The 26,980-nt window shown below is 41.6% G+C and overlaps 1 protein-coding gene across 5 annotated transcripts in view; it reads left to right on the top strand.

Annotated features, from left to right (window-relative positions):
• LOC311058965 (uncharacterized protein) overlaps window positions 1-26,737 on the top strand; it is a 54,811-nt gene extending 28,074 nt beyond the window's left edge. For 3 of the 5 annotated variants that reach the window (XM_084076530.1, XM_084076529.1, XM_084076526.1), the window contains 7 exons: window positions 2,486-3,288; window positions 13,318-13,479; window positions 19,832-19,994; window positions 21,829-21,968; window positions 23,058-23,179; window positions 25,563-25,663; window positions 26,463-26,737. In XM_084076530.1, the coding sequence (XP_083932656.1) occupies window positions 2,486-3,288; window positions 13,318-13,479; window positions 19,832-19,994; window positions 21,829-21,968; window positions 23,058-23,179; window positions 25,563-25,659 (1,487 nt within the window). In that variant the 3' untranslated portion in view covers window positions 25,660-25,663; window positions 26,463-26,737. Of the gene's footprint in view, window positions 1-2,485; window positions 3,289-13,317; window positions 13,480-19,831; window positions 19,995-21,828; window positions 21,969-23,057; window positions 23,180-25,562; window positions 25,673-26,462 lie in introns of all 5 variants that reach the window. The other 2 variants (XM_084076527.1, XM_084076528.1) reach the window with 2 other exon arrangements.
• The last annotated feature ends 243 nt before the right edge of the window (window positions 26,738-26,980 follow it).

Here is a 26,980-nt window from a genome sequence, read left to right as displayed (position 1 = left end):
TCAGAGCAGTTAGTTACATCATTCTTTGGCTTTTAGTGCTAGTGTTAGAGGTATTTCTCAAGAGGCAGTGAAGAATGACTTGGGTTACCTCAAGAATAAACACACAATGAGCTTGCTCATTCACTGCCTGCTGTGAGGTAATCGCTGTAAACAATGGTTGATTTGGTGGTGGTGTGTTTAGTCCACCCCAATGCTCACCATAAAGCATAAGTAGCTGAAAGCAGTGCAAACAGGAAATGGGTTCTCTAGCCTCTGCCGAAAAATATTTTAGCTGTGAGAAGCATTAAATCGAGGTGATTTTTGTACATTACTGCAGCATCAGAAGCATGGGATGATGATCAGACAAATGTATGTCACACTGCAATAAAGTGAGACATACTGTATTCAAACAGTGTGGTACCTCACCACATGCAATTTATTTAAATGAAAACCAATTAGTGGTGTTGTATAATAAAATCAACGCAGAGATTCGCCTGTGCATTTATTTTAATTAAGGCTCCATTCATTTGAAAATAAATGTGCTCAGCATCGACTCCATATGGAAATAAAGAAACAGTTATGTAACTCAAACTACAACCTTATAAAAATATACACACCTGTTACAGTAAATTGAACGTTTGTCTTTAAAAAAAGTCTGTTGTAGTCTAAAAGGAGTCTCATAAACTGACATTACAGCTAGTGCAGATTATCCTGTGACATGAGTCCAATCTACTCCAATATGCTGTTTTATAGCATACAACTTTTCATAGCATAGTTGGAAAAGTGCAGTTTCTGTCAACTCCTTTGAAGTGTGTGTGTTGTGGCCACAGTGCTACCTTGAACCACTCTGGGAAAACACAGTCTGTGTTTAGAATGGGATGAGACTCGATCCAGACCCCAACCCGTTATTTCCCAACAAGACCACAGTCCTATCATTATTTTGGCAGAGGTGTAAGGCCTATCCAGCAACACTGTTATCACAACAGGGATTTATTTTTGCATCCCAGTGGGAAAACATGGCCGCGCCTCTGTTTTGTTATTGACTTTGAAATCAAATCAAGAGATTCTGATTGATGAGAACTAAAACAGTATGTAATCCTATATCCTAAAGATTTCCGTTACTACAGTTTGCTGCTTTGTAATGTAATGTAATATTATTTGCTTCAGGTATTTCGCCACAGGATATTTTCTCTTGAATCAAAACCGCCCCTCCATTCAAAGCTGTGTAGTTTATTGAACCCGGTGAGATCATTTCCTGCCAATCAGAGGACAGTGGAGCTATCATATTATCCTGAGAGTTTCTGTTAATTAACTTTTCCAACAAATCATTCATCATTCACTGTGTGCCAACTCCCCTCATAATCACAACATCCGCCTGACTCATTTAAACTACCGTACAAGGAATATATTCCACCCGGAGTGTTTACATACACAAGTTCCCCAACCACAGCTCCTTCTGCTGTTGCTTTCCAGGGCCCAACTAGTAATAACCCAAATACTCTCTCATCCCATTCAAATTCCCACAACACGCTTTCCAGAACATTCCCTGAAAAAAACTCCCCTTTCTAAAGTTCCCCTCAGCAGAGGATGAAAGCGCAGGATTTATAACTTCAAAGACGTTTTTTAATCTCAAATTTGGCTTGGCGCGATCTCCGATTCAACCAGCAGGAAGTCGCCAAACCTCCTCTATTGTTGAGGTGTGATCAAACGGGACTGGGGTTACCTTATTCCAAAAGGTGCTTGGAGCTATGTTTAGTATGCCCCATTAGACTAAATAAATAAAACGTGGTTGTTTAATCAGAACCCCAGGATTTTCCCAGGGAAAAATACGAAGGATATCTGCACGAAGCTTTTCTTGAACTCCCAAAAGTTTGGAAAAGGAAAGAATGAATATTTGATTGACAGGGAGACTATCAGATTGCCTGCAGCGAGTAAGAGGAGAGGACACATATGACTGCTCCCTCTAATGGTATTAACTGGAGCTCTAGATCAAAGCCAGACAGTCAGGTATTGGGGACACTGACAGATAGTGTGTGTCCTGCCGTATTTGTGTGCCCCCGAGGCAAAGAATGCAGGATTGTATAGCCTTAAGTGTAAATCCTCAGGTTTCAGTAGTTGATACTTGGCTGACTCTGGACTCTAGATGTATATTTTGCTAGTACATCAGTGTCACTTATGGTCAAAGGAATTGGACATGCAGCCGTGAATCCGTTGGAAGAGGCACACTATCAGCCCTCTCATAAAACAGGGCACGTTTAATATCCCTGAACTGTCACAGTTCATTGTTTTGTTCTCAACATATTTCTTACAGGCTAACATGCTTAATGACAGTGATGATACTGAATGCCATGGGAACGCATGAATTTAGGCTCAAACTCAGGTATTTCGAGGTCTTTCATTTCATTGTGAATAATTAAAGGAAACTTTAGAAATTGTGCAAACTGAACCCATGTAATGTATGCAATAAGGCACATGTGAATACATTTTCTTTCTCTGCCCTTCACAGGGAAAGGGGACATGGTGCTGGACAGTGAGGTCGTGCTGACCAAAATGAAACTCTTCAACAACTTTCACGAGAAGCTCCTGATGGCGGACGACTCAGTGTCCACGATCTCCACCGTGTCGGCCTGTGAGCAGGACATCTCAGAAGCCTCCGAGGTGAATTCCCACCACGACAACATTCCTGGACAGCCTCTGATGGAAACCAGCACGGACTACCTGGCGGCCATGTTCTCAGACTCCCAGATGCCCAGGCTGTACAAGTTTGAGTCAGAGGACTCTGGCGTGGAACTACCCAGTGGAGCTAACTCTCCCTCGACACCAACGGGCTCTGAACAGAGCTTTGTGGTTCACAGTCGAGAGTCCTCCTGCGACTCCTGCCACTTGAACACTAGTGGCATGATACCCGACACACTACACACACACCAACAGGACTCTGACACCGCAGAGACAGGGAACTCGATTGATAATCCTCCATGTACGACGTTGGATGCTCAGGACAGTGTGATTGTCAAGTCAATGGAACTCTGCTCCTCTGAGAGGGTAGAACTGCACATAACTGAAGGCGAGGCCCAGTACAGAGCTTTGGGAGACACCCCTGAAACAAATATAGTGAACTCGGAACAGGTTGAGGAAAATAATTGTGTGACTGAAAGGGCTTGCTCGGAGAACAGCAGGCCTAGCAGCCGATGCTCAGCAGGGGCCTCTGATGACTCGACGGGAGCTGGATTTGAGGAGCAGGCCCTAAGGAAAAGCACCACCAGCGACAGCCTGGAGGAATACATGGAGGAATGCTGCAGAATCAGTGAGGTAAGGAACATTTTGTCTGTACATGTTTACTCCAAACTGCTCGCTTGCAAATATGCAGATGCTTCCCATGTCTTATTTACTTGTTATGCAACAGCCCATAAAAAAATTAGGGCCAATTTGGAGGGACTTCTAAAACTTTCAGTCTGCTTAAATCACTGATGTGGTTCTTTTGTACTGTGAATTATTTTTTATTTATTTATTTTATTTTATCTCACTTACCATAAATGTTAAGATAAATCAGATACTTTAAAGTGATAATGAAAAAAAGTGATTTGCCCAGATCATGATGCAGATCTTCAAATGGATACAAAGACATTAAAACCGTTTATAAACTATTGCTAATTTCTCCACGTTGTCACACAGGACGTCACAGTTGTTGTATCACAGTGCTTACTTACGAATGGATGTTGTTGTCCAAGGGCAATTAGATGGGGCTATTTGGATTTCCTGCAAAGTGGCAGGGACTTGACTTTAGGAAAGCCCTTTTGGGTGAACAGCAAAGATATTTTAGGACCTCTGTCATTATCTCTAATTACCAACTCTTCCCAGCTTCTGTCACCAGCTAATTATCTCATCGCTGGCAAAATAAGGTTATGGGAGTCGATGTATTTCGCGCAGTTTATTTCAGGGTATGATTACAAGCAAAGAGCCTGAAATCATTGGATATTTTCTTCAGTCTTGCCACCTCAGAACTAAATGTTTGAAACCACTTTTAACCAGGCGTCCCTATTTTGGGCTTGTCGTTACAAGCGGAAATCTTCAAAATTCCAAAAGATTTTCCTGGATTTTCAAAAATGTTCTCTACTTTTGCGGGACACTGTCCTACGATGTATATAAACTAGTATTAAATGTAAATTGGAGCCGAGTTATCATGCTCAGACCTGCTCCTTGTTCCCAAAGGGCATGACAATAAAGCGACTGTACTCATTCATACCGGCAGTGGCATGTTCCCTAATGAAAGCTTGATAGTAAAGACCCGTGATTTTCATTCATCTTATGGGGGGAAAAAATTGACATCTGGCTTTTTCGTGTCTGAACTGGAAAAAGAAACAGTGTGTTCTTCTAAGAGAGGTGCACCTGACAGCTGTACGGGTTGTCATAATCACCTGTTTGATGTCCTGAAAGCATCACGCTCACGCCTTGGTTAAGTCTTTGGCTACAGAGAACTGTTAGCATATGAATTTGATAAAGACTCAAGTTTTCTTTCCATATGAATACCTGCTGTTGTTTTAGAGTGTGATGAGATTTATCAGCTTTTTCATGATGGAATTGAAATCATGCTAACAAAAGGCTAGTCCTCCTTTAATGCATCAATCTCATTCTCAAAATATAACTAGTAGATTATTTGGAACTGGATCAAAAGTAAAATGCACTTTTTGAAACCAAATTTATTTTGGCATATGTATGCTTTATTTTAGATAGGAGAGTGTAGAGATACAGAAAAACTAGGGCAAAGGGTGTGGGGGAGATGTGATATATTACGAGAGTTGGAATCTCGCTTCATGGGTCTTCACGACACACAAGAAGCACAATGGTTGGTGCACTGGCTGTGCCTTCACACCCCCAGTTTTTTTGTTGTTGTTGTTTTGTTGACCTTTTTTTTCAGTTTGAAGAACGGACTAAGTGATTAATTTCCTATTAACCCAAAATGAACCTTTTCACGGTTGAGTAGAAAGTGGCGTTCTTCTTATCAAGAACCACAAGGTTAAAGCTTTGTGATGACTTTGATGACCTTTCAGCGATTTCCCAGGGCACAGATAATGAAATCACATGAGTAGCCTATGATCATATCCTAAAAATGAAAAAAAAAAAAAGTTTGACAAAGAGAGATATTGATAGTTCTATTCTACTGTAGCATAACGTACACTTCCCTTCAGTACCATGTCATTGAATAATAAGGGGGTCAAATTCCAAAACCTAGACGTACTGTACATCAAAGCAGATATCCAGATATCTCAACACATCCTCTCCATCTCTCCCCTTGAAGACCTTTCACAACAACGTTGCGTTCAAAGAGACCCCACCGAAGACACAGCTTTCATCCTTGCCGACGGATCGGGTGAACCAAAACACCAGAATCTGCTACATGTGGGCAGAGGAGGAAAGGTGGAGAGGGCATGCGTTACAGTGCGAGGTCGCTTTCCCCTGCACCCGCATGTCATGCAGCACCTGTTCATCTGTGCTGAGTGACTGTGAAGATTGCTGTGGCGATATTGTCGCCGACCAGCGGCCCCTCTCTCATCTGCGCCCTGCCTGCTCTCCAAACCAAAATCTTGGCGGCCTACCTAGACGCATCAAACAGGTGTCAAATAGCTCAAATTACTCGCATATTTACCCAGATAAAGGCCCTTTTATAGATGTCTGGGGCCTCTGAGGGAACTGCGAGCAGTGGCGGTTTTTAGGGGGCCCACCTCAGCCTTCTTTAGGGGTACATTGCTGACAGGCTGGTAGCCGTCCGTTATGGTCACTTGTCACCACAGCTAATAATGTAATTCCTTTGCCTGCTAAAATGAATCTCAGTGGTCCAAGGAAGAGGGAACTTTTTCTAAGTGAACATCAAGGGCTTTGCCCCTTCACTTCATTCCATCTATTTTTTCTTTCCATATTTCTCTGCAGTTTTTATGAGCAAGATGGACACACAGTAGTGACCTTGCTTTGGCAGTTACTTAGTTGCCTGTCAAACAAAATATGTTGCCTTAACAACAAAACACAGCCTGACCGCATAAAATATGTTGATGGCTCAGAGATGGAGCTGTACAGCACATAGCAGTTGTATTTCTAACATCAGGAAAAAAGCGCTGATCATATGGACTTGTTTAGCCCTCCATGTGATCTGCAGCGTCTGTATCCGCATTTGGGAAACCACCGGGTATTCAAAGCATACTTCCCTCATCAGTGTAGCAGTGTGAAATATGGTTCAATTAAAACACAAAGCCTGGATATTCTTTTGAAATTGTGATTGTGACTGAATTCCTCAGCAGTAACATATGAACATGCACAGCACTGGTGTGCAGGCCTCAGGATGGGGTTCACTCCATTCACTCGTAGTGGTGAAACTGTGCAAATTTTATATTTTTAAAATGATTATATACAGTATATGTGTGTGTATATACAGTATATTTATACAGTGTATATATATTTTTGGGCGGTGCAACCGCCCCTATATGTGAGGTTTGGACATCGATCCAAATTGCACCCCCCCAACCCTGAGCTGTGATTGGCCACCAGTGTACCCCCCTAACCCTGCACCGTGATTGGCCACCATGACTCTATTCAGGACTGTGATTGGCTAGAAATACATGACACATGTGCATAGCCCTATAAATACGCGCGCACACTTAAAAAAAACACACTTTTGTGTTTTTTTTTTAAGTGAATCACTTCCATCCCTGTGATGACCACTATGACCACACCGCCCACTTCACACTGGGTGTGATTTTTTAAAGTATTATTATAATCTAATTAACTTAATTAGTAGTAAATGTTTTGATTTTTTTTTATGGCGGAAATATCAGATCTACAAGCTCACACCGCCTTAAGTGGTTAACATTACTATCAGAGATATCGTCTTCATGCGTGAGGTGTTAGAGGTGAGGTAACCAAATGTGCTTCTACGTTGTTTCACCACCACTGACCCATTTCTCTATCCATGCTTCCCTCAAATAAATCAGTATAACTCTTTTTCTGTCAAAGCAGAAAGAAAACTCATCACAAAAAAGCACGCCGTGCATGTAGTGTGCTCCCCATTGGTTGCTTTCAAAGATCGACTGTAGGGAAAGCGAGGCAAGCGTGCTATCTTCACTCTCCAGATTGTATGTTGAGAAAATAAATAAAAACAGAGCCTGGCTTGGAGAACGTGTGTTCGAGTACTGCACGTACCTTTCTTTCTATCTCTGTGCGCACCCCACATCTGGTGCTTCATTCCTTTCCAACACTGTCATGTTTAGGAAAGTATTTTGGATGCAGGAGGTGCTGGAAACATCTAGAAGCAATGGCCAAAGCAGGCCGTAGTTTTCCATAGTGATTTTGGCTATCATTCGCCTTATCATTCTTATATTTATTTGATATGATGGGGAATAAATTAAAAGAGAAAACCATGGCGACACAGCAAAGGAATTCGCAACTGTTTTTGATTTATTCCCAGTTGCTGGGGAAAAAAAGAAAAGAAGCTTTCTCACTATATAAATCTTTATAACTCGCTCATTGAAAAACACATCTTTCTTTTACTATATCGCATTCCAAGCAGTTATAATAACAGCGACAAGGAAGAATGCTTCAAGACTGTAAGTAGGACACAGAGGCACCCACTTCCTCGTCACCCTGGCCATTCCCACGTTTAACACATTGTTGTCCTTTCACTCACAGTGACAGCGGAAACGCAGAGGAAGGGAACAGGGCGTGTGGATGTTAGTGTTTTTTTGTGTGTGCATCGTTCAAAAACGCTCTCTGCACGCAAAAAGGGGGCATTCCCCGGACCCCCAGGCTCTCTTCCACTCTCTGGCCCCCTCATCGTGCCCACAGGGGTCTCTGAGGGGCCGCGGATGAACTGATAAGATCGGCCCTCCCCACCCAATCACCATCTCTGCCAGGAAGGCCACTAATAACTAATGGCCAGTGGCCTCTCGTGACTAACTACCCCGAGGAACAGTGTGTCATCTCCTGGGAGAAGGAATACCCCTGTTTATCTCAATATGCTGCCCATAAACTACATTAGCCTACTGTTTACAGTGCTTTGACTGTCCACCTGTTTGATCAGTAACCAAATCCACCTGTTGAAGGTTAATTTAGATTTTAAAGAAGGGAGCACATGTAGGACCTTCTTTTATTCCTAAATTAGGAATTTCAACATAATCATTACAGACCATAAATGCCCATTTCTTATTAGCCACTTGAACTCCAGCGTCCCTATTCTGGGGGGAACGTTTGGCAAAAATACAAGCGACCGGTACAAGACAATAACGATCTACAAGCTTGTGGGTCGGCTGGATTTGGTGTAGAGTGAAAAAAGAGAGCGTACCAAGTACAGTTGGAACTCAGGTCCGTTTTACTCAGTATAGAGGGTTTAAGTGGTTAGATTTACTGTATGTCCTTGAGACAATGCAAATGTGAGAAGCATCCAATGAATCTGAGAACAATACGCAATGAACTCCTCAGTGTTAATTTATCCATTTGTAACATAAATGTTAAATGAATAGTACTCTCAGGCTTTTACAGTGTAATATCAAATAAAGAAATCGCAGTGTGAAAGAAAGATTGAGGCGATAAAAATGTCAAGGTGGGTAATGGATCCCGGTCAAGCGGCATGTGTGTGATCTTCTTTCTCCGTCAGAGGAAGTGAATGATGTCAGACCTCCATGCTGTTATGGCTGCTGTCCTATTGTTTGTCCAGCCTGTCCACCAGAGTGCCAGCTCCCTCACTGGACGTTCACAGCCAGTGGCACGGGAAAGGGCTGCTGGAAGGGGGGGAGGAGGAGGGTGCGAGACCCCGACCTGAGCTCACATCCTGCTTTTGTTGGGACACTTTTTGGAATGTTGATGATTGTGTAAATATTTTCTCAAAAAGTTCCTTTTTTGTATTTCTGAAAAGCGTGAACATCTGCGCCTTCCGGGCAAGCCATGGCACGCCACTACACCCCAGAGCAAATAAATTCATGCAGAATTTTAACGTTAAATGAATTCGCAGTGACATTTGACGTTAAACAGCCCACCCCTAAAGACACTTTAAACTTTTCCTTTACTATTGTTATGATTTATCATGGACTGCGTAACCAAGTCTTCCCAAAAACGTATTGCAGACTATCTTTTCTAAATCTAACCTGACTGCAAAAACATTCCTCTCAATGGCAACATAACACATATGTTATCCTGTAAGTGAAGCTACCCATAGATCCTATGACATTGTTTGTGTAAAATATCTCAATTTCTGCCATGGGAACATGGAAAACATACTCCCTGACAATTAATCAGAAGACCACAAGTGAAAATGTACACAATTGATGCTGGCATGTCACGATTATGTAACAAAGTCAGGATGAGGTTAATTGCTTTCATTCTTTCGACCCTCTGGTCAATGTTAGCATGAAGAGAGACAGACAAGAGAGACATTGGAATGCATCAGGTTGGTAAGACTGGCTTAAACTTATATGTGCTTCTCATATAACTGTGTTTTTAAAAGCCATACATCATCCCAGTAAGAACAGACTAAAGCCTGATTTATACTTCGTCGTATGGCGGAGTACAACCACTTTCATCCTGCCATCCCAATTTTGGGCAGGTCATAATACAGTAGGTGAACACTTTAACCACTTGAGCCCTAGCATCCCTGGGAACATTCGCTGAAAGTCCTGTAGCAGATCTACAAGCTCACAATGCTGTGTGTTGCGACACAATGTGAGCTTGAAGATCGGCTATTTTCGCCAAAGAGATTTGGTGTAGAGGGGAAAAAAGAGCACACCAAGTACACTGCCAACTCAGGGCTGTTTTACTAAGTATAGAGAGTCTTATGTGGTAAAAGAAAAAGCAGATCTGCAAGCTCATTCTTTTAGATGTGTACAAGTCCAGTGTACAGATCCCCAGGACTCCTTGAGGGGGTTCCAGGGGGTACGCCAGCTAAACCAAATGGACCCTTACAGGTCTGTATCATTCGTGTAAATAACAAACAAAAATATAGCTGCAAGCAGCGATAATATGGGGCCAGGAGAGAGAAATGATAATTCCTTTAACAGGTCAGTTCATGAAAGTCCTTGCGGTCTTGTTTCCAATGAGTGCCTGTGAGCAATTAGGGGTTAAGAGTCTTGCTCAGGGACAAATTTCATTTCATCGACACATTTGCTGACCTGGCCTGGAATCGTACCTGGGGCAACCAGAGTCTCTGGCTCCCTAGACGGGCTCACTAACCACTCAGCTATGGCCACCCCTCAGAGAGAGAGAGAGAGAGAGAGAGAGAGAGAGAGAGAGAGAGAGAGAGAGAGAGAGAGAGAGAGAGAGAGAGAGAGAGAGAGAGAGAGAGAGAGAGAGAGAGAGAGAGAGAGAGAGAGAGAGAGAGAGAGAGAGAGAGAGAGAGAGAGAGAGAGAGAGAGAGAGAGAGAGAGAGAGAGAGAGAGAGAGAGAGAGAGAGAGAGAGAGAGAGAGAGAGAAATGGAATAGATTGAAGAGACAGAGAGAGAGACATGGAAACGGAATAGATTGAAGAGACAGAGAGAGAGACATGGAAACGGAATAGATTGAAGAGAAAGACATGGAATAGATTGAAGAGAGAGAGAGAGCGCCATGGAAACGGAATAGATTGAGTCATGTTTTTTGCATTTCAACTTAAATGAGTCTGCATCAAGTGAGGCTTGAACCGGCAACCTTACGGTCATGAAGCACTCTTAGGTAGCTGCAACACTACCTATAGTGCTATATCTTTGTCCAGGCTGATATTGTCTGTTGAGGATCACAAACTCTTGCCTTCTGTCATGACCCAAGCCCCTGTTTCACTAACACTAAGATCACTCGTTCACAAACCATTTACCAATGAAGAAATTGTACATCTCCTCAGAACCAAAATTAGTGAAAGTAGCCGATCTACAAGCTCACAAACCATTAAAAGTTGTCAGATTGTACATTGGCTATTTTCACAATGAAGTATGTTATACATTGAAAAAACATACTCTCATTGCTATCTGAAAAGTTGTGAGATTGTAGATCAGCTGTATGTAAAAAACACTCAATTAAGTATTTAATGTTATCTTTAACAATTGCAGATGTATTCATTGATAGTCATGTTGTGTGAAATGCAACTTAGATGAAGTCTGCACCAAGTGAGGCTTGAACTGGTGACCTTCAGGTTGTGGGGCACACATTTAAGCGAGAAGCCACCAACAGACAAGAACCTGTGAAAAAGGAGATCACACAGATCATACAGTTTCACGCAAATAGCTGAAAAATCCTGGGTTTAAGTGTTTTTCAAACTGCTCAAGATTGCGGACAATCTAAGGGCGGTGCTTACTGGTCAACGTGATAGATGTGTTCCTCATTAGTCAAGGCACATGTGTAAGCAGGTCTAATGGCTGTCGGCCAAACGAGGCATGACTTTTGCCTGTTTAAAGTTTCAATTTTCAAAAAATTGCTATAGCGCCCCCGTTTGACCAATTGGAGTAAGATTGGTCTCAGTGATATTTGGAATGGCCCTTTACATTTCTGCAAAGTTTCAAAGAATGGTAAGTCTGCATGTATGTGTTAGGGGCAGATGAATAATTGTCATAAAACTGCAATATTCATTGGCTCATTAAAGCTTCATTTTTTCACTTATGGAAGATATTTTGCAAACGTTTTTTGGTATAGGTCCAAAGTTCATGTGTAAAAAGTTTCGTGCAGATTACTCAAAAATCCCAGGAGGAGATAGGTTTTAACTGTTTTTCATATAATTCAAAATGGTGGGAGATCTAAAGGTCAGAGGTCAAAAGTCAGAGTGTGAAAGTTGTTCAGCATGAGGAGACGCATGTGTGCATCGAAGTTTCATGGCTGTAGGTGAAACAGGGCATGAGTTGTACCTGTTCAAAGTTGTCATTTTCAACTGAGTGCTATAGCGCCACCTTTTGACGAAAGATTGTGAGATTTATATTTTGATCGTTTTTCATGACCATCTATCATATGGCCGAGTTTCATAAAAAGCGACTGCACGGTTCAGCCAGAACTGGCAAAAACGGCAGAAGAAGAAGAAGAAGAAGAAGAAGAAATGGAATAATGCGAATAACAATATGGGTCCATGCTGGAAGCCTGGCCCCATAATAAGTAATATGGCAAAGCAGCTGCTTAGCAGAGATGGAGATGAAAAAAAGATAATTCAAAGCTGCTTTAAAATAAAAATGTGATAAAGCGATCACGCGTCGCTGGTACCAACAGGACCCTCCAACCAAAGAAAATTGGATGGACATTATTGGGGAAATATATACTATGGAAAAACTAACATTCACACTCGGACTACAAAAAGTTACACAAAAAATGGGAAAAGTGGACTTTCTTCCTTCAGCCCATGGACAATCTATAACTTATTTTTACTAAAGTAATAACTGTAACAATTGTAGAATACAGCCCTTTTGTGCTTTGTTTGTCTCTTGAAATCCTTATCCAATTTTTTTTTTTTTTATGTTGTTGTGATTGGTCACAGCTGTCATCTGCTCTGCTGTCATCTGCTCTGAAGAGCAGATGACAGCTTCCTGTTCTCAACTTTTATGGGGCGGAATTACAGACTCTGTGTGTAGCATTTGAAGATTGTGGAAGAGGTAGCCTGGTTTGAGAGAGTAGCTTATGATGGAGCATCTTCATGTGTTGAATAACGCTGTGGGTGGATACAGGATACATCATCTACAGGATAGATGATGTACAGGATATGCATCTACATCTATCAATGTCAATTGAGTCAGACATTCAGGCAAACTTCCATTCACAATCATGCTTCTCTTACCTCTGAAAATTCTGTGTAACAAATTGTTCTGTCCATCAGAAAATGACATGTCCTTTTTTTATAAGACAGTTTGAGGATTAGGGATTATGGGAGAGACATTGCTATAATACCCACAGCATAGTGGACAGTACCATTACCCTGTCACCAGTCTTACTTAAGCTTCTTGTTTCCTTGTAAAAAGGATTATATTACCCACCAGTGATCTATTTGCTTACAGGCAATCCATTAATGAATAAAATATTCAAGTGCATTAAAACCAGTCGACGTTATCAGATAATCATATCATATTTAAAGCCACAATATTTTACAAATACATATATGATAATAAAATGTTACATTATTTAACTTTACGACAAGACTCTTTTAGACTTCTACCGAGGGCAATGTGATCTTTCTGTCTAATTTATTTTGTGAAAATATCTAATTTCTTCTGTGACAAATCTGTCTGTTGATTTGATCAACAGACGGATAATCCATTCAACATCAAATTGTCTTTTCCTCATAGCTTGTCACTGCTGATCTACTCTACTGTATAGACTTCTGTTATTTTTGATTAATCCTTATTTCTGGTGATACTCCAGGTACATCAGGCTAGCGCCAACCCTCTGGGCTCAGGTCTGGGCTACCTAGAACACATCTGCCAACTCATTGAGAAGATTGGTCAACTCCAGGAGACCAACCTACGACTGCAGAGACAGATCTGTGGCCAGGAGAAGGATGGCAGGATGACCAAGACTAAAGAGGTGTGTGTTATCTTTTAAAATGAACATAAAACTGGGGATGTGAGGACTGAGGGTAGAGGTAAAACCCTCACCCTCCACAGTGGAGACTGGTTCAAATCCCGGCAGTGGTGCCTCCGGCTTGGCCAGGTGCTCTGATAAACACAATTGGCAGTGTTTGTTGGAGGGAAGCTGGTGAATGATCATGTAGTTGTCACTGCACTAGAGAACCCTGCGAGCTGACATGAAGTGGCTTATGACTCCGTGTATATCAGAGACATGGTACATGGTAGTCTACACTCTCCCAGGCCAACAGGGGGTTGGCAGTAGGAAGGACCACAACTAAGCACTGGGGATAAATAATAATATAAAATGTGCAAAGAATAGGGTAGAATGAAGCTTTTGATCTTGGATTTGTTACCAGCTGTCATGCAGGTTATTCGGCATCAGCCATGTATGGCTACAACCATTACATTACTCAGCCATCCTCCCTCCAATTAAAATCAGTAGTAAGGGTTGTTAGTCATACAGGATGAAAAGTGTATTTGATTAATATAACAGCTGTGCCAGCCCACTATAGAGGAATGGCGCCACATATGGGCCACACATTTGGTAGCAAACATGGAGATGCATACAGTATCTATCTATGCTATTACCAAATCTGTGTGTGTGTGCGCGCGTGTGTGTGTGTGTGTGTGTGTGTGTGTGTGTGTGTGTGTGTGTGTGTGTGTGTGTGTGTGTGTGTGTGTGTGTGTGTGTGTGTGTGTGTGTGTGTGTGTGTGTGTGTGTGTGTGTGTGTGTGTGTGTGTGTGTGTGACACTCTGTCCCGGGTGTAACTTGGAAAGCGTCTGACCGAATGGTCTCAAACTTGGCATTTGTGTCTCATTTAATCCCGAGGTGTGCACTGCCGAATTTTTATTTAACATTTATGCCTTATGTGGAAAAAAATAAACACAAAGAATAAGGGAATTGAGTCCATGCGCTACACATGTAGACTACAATCAGAACATTTTCCACAACTGTAGAAATGTTAGTTGAACTTGAGGAAAGTACAGGGTCAAACGATGATTTACTATGGTCAAATAAAAAAAATCTTTTTAGAAAATAACATTAGTAGAATTCCAGTAGTCTGTAATTAAAATATTTCAAATTCTGGACAGTTAACCATGAGTAACCTATAAAATACTGTTCATAGTATAGCCCAGCAGCGTTCCTCTCACTTGTATCAAACATATCTACTGTAGCTTTGCTCTGGTTACTAGCTCCATGCTGCAAAGAAAAACACTGCTTATTGGTATTGGTTTGCCAATATTTTGCTGGAATCGTTGTCTTTTACAGTATGTCAGAGTAGTGTTAATACAAGCTCAAGGGAGGCATTTTCGACTATATGGCTATTGAAGATAGTGTTTATTGAATTCATGGTTCCCATACTATTAAAAGATAATATTGAATCTTCCTTTGTGCAAATAGTTATATAATAATGTTATAAGCGTAGTCATTTTAATCTGACACCATCATCTTGGATTCTGCCTTTCTCTGCATTGTGTTGGCGTGACCTCTCACTCTGGTGACATTGTACAATGTACAGGGACCTGTAAAGAAGGCATGTTGTTTTCTCCTTTAAGGTCTTGGCACAATACAGGAGCGGCTCCATTCAGGGGGTTTCACATAGCCCGTTCTGAAACTAGCCTTGTCAGTTTGGGCCCGGAGGCCGGAAAAGCTTTCCAGTGGAGCGGTGGGTGAACCCAGCGTGAGCTCCCGACTTCAAAGCATTCAAAGACAGGCGGAGAGCAAGAGAGACAGAGAAGGAGAGAGAGAGGAAAAGAAGGCTCAGTTTCGTTTTATTTCTACAACTGCCTTTAACCGCTTTCAACCTGGAATCCCTACTTTGAGCATGTCATTAATAGGCGAACAGTTTTTTCAAAACATTACTGATATTCAAGCTCACAACATGTTACATTGCGATGCGTGGTGAGCTTGTAGATTGGCTATTTTCACATGCAACACATTTTGAGAATAAGGCTTAAATGGTTAAAGCAGCGCTATGTAACTTTACTCTTCTACCCCGGATTTGAACCTGGTTTCTTGCTTAAGTGCTGAAATGTTTACCATTGACCTAATAGAGCCGGCCTGCTTGCTCGGGGGATAAATTGGATATTGACCATCAGGTCAATATTCGTGTCAGATCCTGTGTTTAGGTGAGACATGACCTTTGACACAATCTAAATGTCTCAATAGAAGAGCAGGGAGACAAAATACAACCACCCAAATTGTACAAGTTATATTGTATTAACATACTCAACAAAAAAAGTTTCTTTAAGTCTAGGAAGTCTAGGACTCCCAAATGTGTATTTTCAGTGATGTTTTTGCAGTCGTAGAAGGATGAGATCTCAGGAATGTGAGATACGTGTGTGTGCACTGCTCTTAGACCAGACCACACCAGCTGCTCTCCCCTTTCTCCCGCTGTGACATTCTCAATGGCAAAGCCACGAGCCGAGACACGTCGATGACACATCAAAAGGGGGACAGCGGCTCAGCTTGGACGTGTCTAAAGGTCCTATGAATAGGCCATAGTGACAGCCGGAGCTCCCCTGTGTGTCCGCCAAACCTCGTCCACCTTTCACATCAGCCCCAGAAGCACAGCTGGACACATGATCACCAGGCAGCAGACAGACAATAGGCAGTCTACCCCCTTCAGACTAAACGACCTTGCTGCCCACCAGTGTTGATCTTGACAGCAAATTTTGATTTAGTTCTAGTCATAGTCTTTTGAATAAAATTATGTTAAGTTTTAGTTATCTGAAATGTTTACTTTTAGTCTAGTTTTTAAAAAAAATAGCGGCCCCGGGCCGTGACGGCATCGAAAAGATTTTCACTTAGCTGCATGCCGAAACGCGACGCGTTGTGAGCTTGTAGATCTGCTATTTCCGGTCTGTGCACCCATGATGACTTGTCTTAGTTCTACTGGATCTCTTCTCCACTTGTCCCTCCCAAACATTTTAGTCTAGTTTTTATTTGTTGACGAAATTGTCAATATATTTAGTCATAGTTTTAGTCATCATAGCTTAGTTTTGATTTCGTTTTGATTTCGTTTTTTTCCTTTTTCCGAAAAAAGGTGATCGAACATTTTTCGTCATAGTTTTAGTCAATGAAATCAACACTGCTGACTGGAGTTGGTTCACATGGCGGTGAACTGTATAAAACTGCCACACAATATCTAGCATAGATAAAATATCCTTATAGATTTGAGTACACTTACGAGGTCAACATAATAACAATAATATAACAAATATCATAACTTAAGATCTTTTCTAAGTACGACTCATTTGCTCAGTATACTGTATATACTGACAATGAAAATAAAATAGAAAGTTGCCAAAAGTGTGTTAAAAATGAAGCCCTATGTTCAAAATGAAGTAAATACATTGTAACGATGACTGTACACTGCACATACAGTACACAAACACACACCACCTGCACGGCTTCAACGTGCACCGTAGCTTCTCACTAGGTGAAGTCATTTCCTGACCTTTTGCAAAGTAACTTCCCTGTCTGTCCCAGAGTTACCTCTCACCTACAGTACATGGACATAAGGTGTACAGTATAAACTAGGTTCCAAAACAATGCATCATCATCAGCCCACACACATGCGCACACTCACACGAGTGCATGCACACACACAGGTTGTGTTCTAGCTGGTGTCTGATCACTTTATTGCAACATCCCCGGATCTATTCTGGCAGGAGAGCTGTGTTGTGTGTCCTTCTCTCTCTCTCTGCCCTCAGTTTCCTATCTCTTTGCTATCCTTATGTAAGAAAAAACACGCAAAATAATAACAGATATCTGTTTATCCTGCTTGCACCCTACTCCCATTCCGAAACACCGATCTTCTATATGCTTCTTAAAGTGGTCTCTTCAGTCATTGAGGGACAGGAAGTATGTGGTGGAACATTCCAGAATTCCAGAATGTTTGTTTCCCCTTGACTATACAGATAATACTTCTAACAGCATAATCCTCCGCTGGGAGGTCAGGGGTCATTGGCCTAGCGTGGGTGCACCCTCTGAGCCCCAAAAGGTTGGCCGGGGCTCACTTATGAGGGAATAAGCCCACCGATGGGGTGGTCCGTCCATCCATAGAGGGAGTGGCGGTGGTCACTATGCAACCTGCTCAGGGACTGGACCTGGGTTCCTGGCCGCGCCTGGGCTTGCCTTACAGGCACAGGCGTGTCTAAAGCAGTGGTTCTCAAAGTGGGGTGCGGGGACCCCTAGGGGTCCTTGAGGGGGTTCCAGTGGTCCCCAGCAGTTTAACCACTTTACCCCTATATACTGTACATCGGCTTTTTGAAAATAGCTACAATCTAAGCATTGTGAATCTTTTCAAATGCGGGCCCGCAGCCAAATGATTTGGGGGTCCTTGACATGAAAAAGTTTGAGAACCACTGGTCTAAACGTTTTGTAAATAATAAAAATAAATGGTGCCACAGCAGAGCGTGACTTCAGTGCTCAATTACCATGCTCCGCTTACTGCCATTCTGCAGAGAATATAAATGACCTGTGCATACAGTATGTAATGTTAGCAATGGGAAAGGGGGGCTATTGAGACAACTCTGAGGAGCGAGAATGTGTGCGTGTGTGTGTGTGTGTGTGTGGACCAAAATTAAATGATGCATTGTTTTGGAATCTAGTTTACACCCTGTGTCCATGTACTGTAGGTGAGAGGTAACTCTGGGACAGTGAGGGAAGTTTCTTTTCAAAAGGTCAGGAAATGACTTCACCTAGTGAGAAGCTACGGTGCACGTTGCAGTCGTGCAGGTGGTGTGTGTTTGTGTACTGTACGTGCAGTGTACTGTACTGTACTGTACTCTACTGTCCACGCAGGTCCAAGTAGAGACGGCCAATAATCCCCCCTGGGTGACATTGTAAATATGATTCGGCACAATGGAGTAGGAAAAAACATCTTGTGCGCTGTCTTTCATCTCATCCGCGTTACATTGCCGTTTGTGTGGTTTGAACTATTCTGGGGTTCTACGTGGAAGTGACATGCTTAGTTCCCTTTGAGTCAGAATTCACAGATGTGAACTTTGATCACACCCATCTTTGCCCTAAAGTGACTCAGTTAATCCTATTGTTATTTTGGTTTTTACTCTAAAGAGAAGAGGAGGAAAATTGTCTGACCACACACACACATTTATAAAATTGCCATCCTGCATTGTTGATGTCCTCACGAGTATAGTAATACCAATGCGTGTGTGACTGTGGAGTGGGCGGGGTTGTGTTTTGTTCAGTCTTAACCAATTAAACTATATATACAACTATATACTTTATTGTACTGGTTATTGTACTGGGTTCCCCTCTACAACAAATCTGCCAAATGTGCCCCAGAATAGGGACGCTAGGGTTTAACCACTAGCACCTGAACCCCAGCAGATCTACAAGCTCACAAAGTGTAGCAACGCAATGTTGTTAGCTTGTAGCCTGGCTATTTTTGGCGAAGAGATTTGGTGTAGAGGGGAAAAAAGTGCAGAGCCAACTCGGTTCCAATTGACTAAGTCTAGAGGGTTTAAGTGGTTAACCAGGACTAGTCAGACACACACACACACACACACACACACACACACACACACACACACACACACACACACACACACACACACACACACACACACACACACACACACACACACTCACAATTACTGTATTTTATACTAGTTAATAATTACAATACAGTATGTTACAACTCAACACAAGCCCAGCACTGGCAATGGGAAACATATCATGTAAGAAAACAATAAACAAAATTAAGTTTAAAACAGTAAAGCAAAACTCAAATATCACGGGGCCTTTAAAAAAACAAAACCTGCGCTCATATGCTGCCAAGAAATGCAAGTGCATGGCGGCCCATAATACATTGCTTCTGAATTTTTACCAGATGCTTGCTTCCTCAGCCAAGTATGTAACATTGGAGGATCCTTTTTGACCCGTGAGCAAGAAACAAAACAAAGTTAAAACTTACTGCAGGGCATTTTCATTTAACAAGGTTGAGCTGCAGCCATACAGGTTTAAGTTGAGAGTGTAAACATTGACCCGTAAGGGCAATGAATTGCTAACTTGGACGGCATTTCAATTTTCGACAGTGTGAAAACACCCAGAGTGAGACAGTGCTTCATATTCAGTGCCAATATTCAACAATTGACGATTTTTGTGAATAGCTTTTTCTTGACTGAGTTCAACATCTGTTTCTCATGCAGATCTCTGTTAGTGGCCTTAAGAATTGATATCAACAGACCTGTGTCCCAAAAGAAGACCGGTCAACCGAGGTGAGCCTCCCAGAATGTCTTTCACAGTACTGATCTGTTTGCATTGTCATTCTGTACAGGACTTCTTCCAGCAGCACTGTAGCTGTGGTGCAGCCTGCCTGGCCTTCCAGGAAGTTCACAAAAGACAGTCCAGGAGTGAATTTCTCTCACCCAGCGGTACCCTCTCCGACCTGTCCACCATTCCTGAGGTCACACGCCATCCACTTATCTCAAGGAAAAGAGGTGCGTTGTAACTGGTGGGACATTATATCTGGCTTAAAAAAAGTTGTATTGAAGGGATGCCTTAATCTGTGATCTGATCTCCATTGTTCACTTGTTAAAATGTAGGAACAGCTTGTATTGCCACTTTAGTTTGAGGGGGGAATCTTAATAGTCGTGTTAGTAGTGTAATCACTGATACCATTGAATCAAGCATATATGTATATAGTTAAATATGCACATTGTTTACTTTACATTTGAGGTGATGGGTGCTCTTCCGGGTTTACCAGACAGTCTCTCTTCCTCATTAAACCCCATGTGTCCTCGTAGCACAATGGATAGCACATTGGACTCATTGTCTAATGGCAGACATTATATTATATAATATGATATAAATCCTGTGGCCTCTGTTGTAATCTACTGTATCGGAAGGCATTTTCCTGTGAGCACAAGTATGGTATGAGGTCACAGAACCATTATGACATCATGCCACCCAGAGTCGATCCCATTACAAAATTACAATTTCATTAGCACCTCATAACCTGCTCCAGTGGGACGCGCGCGCACGGCCGCACGCACACACACACAACCACTAACGTTTTGGGACGGTGTTTGCCCAGCGTCAAACTGAAATTAATCCGGGTGGGTTTGTTTATAAAAAAAAGCTTTTGCAGGCCTTACATTTCACAACTCGACCGTTCAGCGACCCCAGGTGTGTTTTTCAGTGTTGACCTTTACCATGTCATCACTATACCATTATTCTAGCCAATGGAAGTCATTTGGTCGGCGGGGTTGGCCCCCTAAATGTTATTACTGTTGTGTTTTTTGGAGCAGCCCACTTTGCCTGGGGTGGCGGTGGCTGACAGTTTGGTGGTCCCACGAGAAAGGTGAAATTATGACTTGTATGGAACACAGGCAGAATTCCAGGCATTCTGCTTACGAACGGAACATATAATATTCTCTGGAATTCTGTGCTCCTTCCTCTGATGGGCGGGAAATTGGATCTGGAGAAGAGGTTGAAGAGTCAGGAGAGATGGGGGGGCCCCGGCTGATGGGTGAAACGGGTGATGGGGGCCCCAGCTGATGGGGGCCCCCCGGTTGAGAGGCAGCCAGGGGGAGTGGATTGTCTTTCCATACACAGTCAAATCCTCAGTGTCATTTAATTCAGAGAGTGTACAAATGGAACCAAATGGACCCTTGTGGGTCAGAGTTACAAATGGCACCGAAACAAATACTGTAACAAACTGGTTACAGATCATTCACTTCAGTGTACTGTACACAAAAGACAAGGGATGTTAGAGTTTAGAAATCTACAATTGTAGTGATTATGGTCACTTTATTGTCAAATGAGTAGAAACCTTAGGATCAAGCTGAGGCTCTCTGTGTATAGAGGTGACTTACTTGGTTAGTAGAAACTATAAGCCACTGTGTTAACAGAGGTTGTGTGTGTGTGTGTGTGTGTGTGTGTGTGTGTGTGTGTGTGTGTGTGTGTGTGTGTGTGTGTGTGTGTGTGTGTGTGTGTGTGTGTGTGTGTGTGTGTGTGTGTGTGTGTGTGTGTGTGTGTGTGTGTGTGTGTGTGTGTGTGCGCGCACGCACGCCTGTGGGAGGGGGAAACAGGCGAAAAGCAGAACTCCTCCGGGACCTCTGATTTCCATCACCATTTGTCATAATAGACCTCACTCCCTTCTTTGTGCTCATGAAAACTGTACACACACATACAAGTGGAGAAAGACCATCTCTCTTTATCAGCAGCTCAACCCGGGTCAGTGTCCTGTCCAAAAGAATAAAAAAAGAGCTTTCACCTTCCCTGAGAATGTAAATAAACACATCGTATCTGCTTCCCATGTTGTTTGTGCAGACCTGGCCAGTGACGGTTCATGCCAACTTTTGGGACCTGTGCCGCTGTGGAGGAGGGGTCAGAACCGAAGGAGCTACACGGAGGGGGAGACACGCTTCCTCTCTGACAGCACTGAGGGTCTCTCCATCCCCCACCGAAGGGTGAGTCACTTAGAACCCCCACCCATCTGACTCATACCGTATGACTGAGTCGTACAAAGTCGCACCGCAAAAATCATCACGACGCGCTGTGAGCTTGTAGATCTGCTATTCCCAGCAGTGTGTGCCCAAAGTGTTGACATGTGAATGATAAACTTTCATAGATAAACCTTCTCTCCTGAACTTTTCTTAACTTCAGAGATCCTCCCAGGAATGGCAGGAAGTGATAGCTGATGTACTGTAATTAAATATTTAGGTTGTTGGATGATAAAAGCTGTACATTACGGTGCCATTTATAAAGGAATGTGCGTATCGCTGGTAGCATTGTTGTGTTTAGTCTTGGATGTTCCTTCACGTATCTGTAAGACATTCCTCTGAATAAATCCTAACGTAGACTCTGTAGCAGGACGATGTTGCTTACCGACAAGAATACATTTACAAGCTTTACAAAAGCTTTTCAAGATTTACAAGAACTGTTTTCAGCAGAAAAATAACCTTTTGAACAGCTTTACACAGTTACTGTCGGATATAGAGGTTGTTTGTTTTCCATGTTTCTCATTTGTGTGTCACTTTGAGACCAGGCTTTGTCTACTTTGGTGAGAAAGATGGTATGATTGTAGCAAGTGCCATTAGATATTTTTAGCTCCACTTGCGGCTGGGCTCTAAGGATGACTATGTCAGTGTGTCAGTCTGTTTCTCCCAGACAAGATATCTAAAAAAGTACTGGCTTGATTGCCAGTCTGATTTGCACCTTCATGCTCCCCAGAGGATGGCCGATATTGGTTTTGGTGACCCCATGGCCTTTTCCCTCTAGCTCCATCATTAATTCAAAATGTGTAATTTTGCACACAGGATATCTCCAAATATAATTGATGGATAGCCTAGGAATTTGCTGAGTGCATTCATGCTTCCTGGAGGATGAACCTTTCTGATTTTGGTATAATATCTACTATAATATAATGTCTACTCCCAGCCTTCAGCCAAAATGTATGTTAGTGGTGCTTTTAATCTTTTAGTCTAGAGTCTTGACTTTACATGACCAATGCAAATGAGGCTATACAGATTCTCATACATGGTTGTCTATGTGTGCAGCTGAGTGAGAACCACACATGGGGCAGAGTTAAAGACTTGGTGAAGAGGACAAAGCTGAGGAACCAAAGCAGGCTGGGACTTACTTCACCATCTCTGAAGATGTCCTGTCCACAGCTTTACAGGTGAGGATACGTCGCCACATGCTGGATGTGCTGGGTGAAAACAACATTACTTTATTTTTGTTTGTTTTGAATGCAACAACAGCGGCATGTCTTTACATTTTTGTTGTTGACTTTATTAAAAAATATATAATTATGCATTTTATTTAAACTCAGAATCTGAGGCGTGAGTTGTTAAACCCTCTTTTATACTTTTATACAGATCTACAAGCTCATAAATGCGAGTTGTGAGCTTGCAGATCTAATATTATTGAAATGTATGTAAAACTTTGAAAACTTTTTATTTTTTTACATTTCCGATATGCCCAACATTGGGGCGCCAGGGTAGTCCCAATGTGGTTAATGTTGTATATCTATTCTAAATGTTTCTCTGTTGTAACTTTTTTAAACGGGTGTACAAAAACACGTAGAGTACAATATCGTAAGAAGAATACAATAGAGAGTGAAAGTACAGTATATGACCCCGGTGGATGTTTAGTTATGTCTCTTCGTCTGAGAGAGAGCCCACTTTTTGTGAATCTGTAGTTTCAAATCTGACTCATAACAGAGTTAGCAAGCAGTGTTTCCTTGTGTCACTTCTCTGTACTTTGTTCTGGTTTTGGTAGTAATTTACAATAGCAATAATTTCAATGTTTGGGTTTTCAAAGGGTATTTCACAGATCCACTGCACAACCACAGAACTATCTCTTCTTTCATCACCCTTGGCATGCCTGGCTTTTACTGAGCTGTAAGATGTAAGAGTGTTTATTTAACTCTTGGAGTGTACAAATGGAACCAACTTGTACACTCTCAGTGTTACAGACACATAAGGGTCCTTTTGGTTCCTAACTGTGAATCATTTATCTGGGGACCCCCTGTTAATTTAACTCTGAGAGTTAAATAAACACTTGGAGTTAATTGCATTTAATGCTAATTTAACTCTGAGAAGTTAAATTAACACATTTTGCAGCTTACATCTTTACCTCACATAACACAAGTAAAACCCTTCTAAAGAACCACAGTGGCTTCTCACAGAAAGATTAGTGTGATGCCTGTGGAAGTTTGCCAAGTTTCCATGTTTTGTTTGCAAATATCCAATTTCTTCATTATGTAAAAGAGATTCCTCACAGATGGGGTGTGAGTGTGTGTGGCTCTGTATGTCTGTATCAAATTTCTTATATTTAGTTAAGCATTAGCAGTCTCTGGAGATAGTGGGAAGGCAAATGTATCTTACTTACACGATTGGTATTGTATATTTGCTTTATGCTATTGTCCTTTAATGTTTTTTATGTATTGTATTGTATTGCACTGTACAAGCACTTTGTAACTTCAAGAAAGGTATATTATTATTATTATTATTGTTATTAAATAACATTACAGGTTGAAAGAAATACATCATACAGAGTAAAATAAAGAAAAATGATGGAATCAAAAATCTATATAGCAGATAAGTTAATTACTGACAATTAATGACATTAACAGTCATTTAACATTTTCTTAACAATACGTGCCATTATTCTTTTCAACCATCAGAAGGAAGGTCAGACTTCTTAATTTCTTTTTTGGTTCTGAAGTACAGCCCAAAACCACTGAACCACTGTACTCACCTCCCTCATTTGTTTTAACAAAACAAAAATTATGAAGAAGACCTTCAAAGACTTCACCCCAACCAGAGAATCACAGCAAAAAAGGGAAAAATTACTATATGGGTTATTTGAGGTATAAAATGGGTGATTTTGTGTGAGAAGTAAACTGTCATGTTCTTGGGACATTGCATTGTGTAGAAGTCATTTTCATCTGTAAGATGGATGCGTCAGTAGAGGGGTTCCTTTGTTTGAGTTGTTCTGGAACATTGGAATCTGGTGGGAGTTGGAGGGCTGCAGGAAAGAACAGTTCTTTCTCTGGCCTTTCAACCTATTCCCCTAGCCTGAGCAGGGCACTTGTCTCCAAGAGCTTGGCCGTGACCCAGACTAATAGAGCTGGGGGTTGGAGTGTCAGCCGTGAGGTATGCCTGGAGGAGTAGGAGAATTCCCCCATGGATTTTAACAGTGGTCTGGTGAGATATGGCTCTTATCCAGCATTCATTAAAAGACGCCACTCTCCAAGACAGAACTGCACCAGGGGCGTCTCCAAATCACGGCTTATTTTATAGTCTTTATGTCAATGAAATGCGTTGATATTCCCAGAGCTGTCTTTGTTTAGTGTCAGGTACAGTAATAGCAGTGAAATGAGGACAACACCATTATTCTATGTCGGGTTGAGCAGAAAATGGTAATACATTTCTCCCAAATTGTTTTCTCTAAAGGCGCTGCTTCATTGTGCACTGAAGTGTCCTAAGTGTCTATTAGAGACCCTGTAGAATGCAAGTGGCTCTCGGTAATCAAAGTCTCCGTCTTTTCGCCCGCAGGCCTGATTTGGGAACGGTAGAGCTTCCTGGAAGAAACAGGAACTCCATGATTGCCTTGGGCCATCAGCACAAACTCGATTTCCCCTGGCTCCAGTAACCATGTACAGTAGGTACACACATGTTCTTTTCACACTGTGGTGTTGACCTTGTGTCATATACTGGCTAAAATTGTTGGGGGGGGGGGGGGGATCCCACTGCAAATGCTACTGTATAATACACAAAACTGAGGCAAATGTCAACATACTTCAGTATAGTTTACTTTAAATATTACAATTAAAAGAAAACTTACTCAAAGGAGATGTGAAATGTTGGTTTCAATTTAGATTCAAGCTGGGAATAGGACTACGTCAAAGTGGATATTAAGCTGACATGGACCAAAAGACATTTTGATTCTCATTGTAATAGTCTAAATTGTACCTAGGTATACAGTATATTCCCCCAAAGTTATGATTGTGGACATTCTCTTACAATGAACTATGTTTATTCACATGTGCAAGGTTTAAACACTTAAGCCCTGATATATTTAGTTGTATGATGAATAGCTAAAATAGCTGATCTACAAGCTCAAAACGAATCACAATGTGACTTATGTGTATATATATATATATATATATATATATATATATATATATATATATATATATATATATATATATATATATATATATATATATATATATATATATATAAATAAATACATATAATCTTTATAGATTTATTTATCTATTTTCCGCTCCTTTCTATGGGCATGTCCTCCTATGTTGCGGACTGGGGAGCGCCTCACTGAAACAATAAGATTCACTGCCCATATACTGTATCTGCTGGAGTTATTCAAAAAGGTGAACAGATTAGCACTTTTCTAGACACTGCCCACAATGAGCACCTCTGTATTCTACACAGATACGATCCAGATGGGGCCGGGTAAGAAGAGGCTGCCTTGAAGAGCAGAAGGACTCGATGATGTTGCACAGAGATTCAAGATTGGAAAAGAGAAGGAGGAATGGAGGGAGGGATCAAAGGACGAAAGGAGAGCACCAAGAAAAGACAAGATAAGGGTTAATGTAAAGGTTCTAGAATAAGGTATTGATGGTCTTGCATGTAAGGGAATATTGCTGTGTTCATACAATATGTATTTACAGTACACTAATGGTGTACTTGGAAATGATTATATCTGATTATTTTTTCATGATCAACTTTTGGAAGTGAGGCATTTTCTCAATCCTTTCTTTTTCAAAAGAGTAACAAACAGCTGTATATGCTACTGGGTGGTATAGTCCAAACATCTCAGTCATTGTGAAATAGTTATTGGCAAGTATAATTGTGCTTTAATCTGTGTTAATATTCATTCACCTGTAAAAAGTAATCAGGCCTTGTAAAAATTCAATTTCAAATTCAGAACAAGGAAATGAATTGTCCCA

The sequence above is a fragment of the Gymnoscopelus microlampas genome, assembly GCF_963454915.1.
Source record: "Gymnoscopelus microlampas genome assembly, chromosome: 13".
NCBI classification, from domain to species: Eukaryota; Metazoa; Chordata; class Actinopteri; order Myctophiformes; family Myctophidae; genus Gymnoscopelus; species Gymnoscopelus microlampas.
This window is presented reverse-complemented; position numbering and strand designations above follow the sequence as displayed.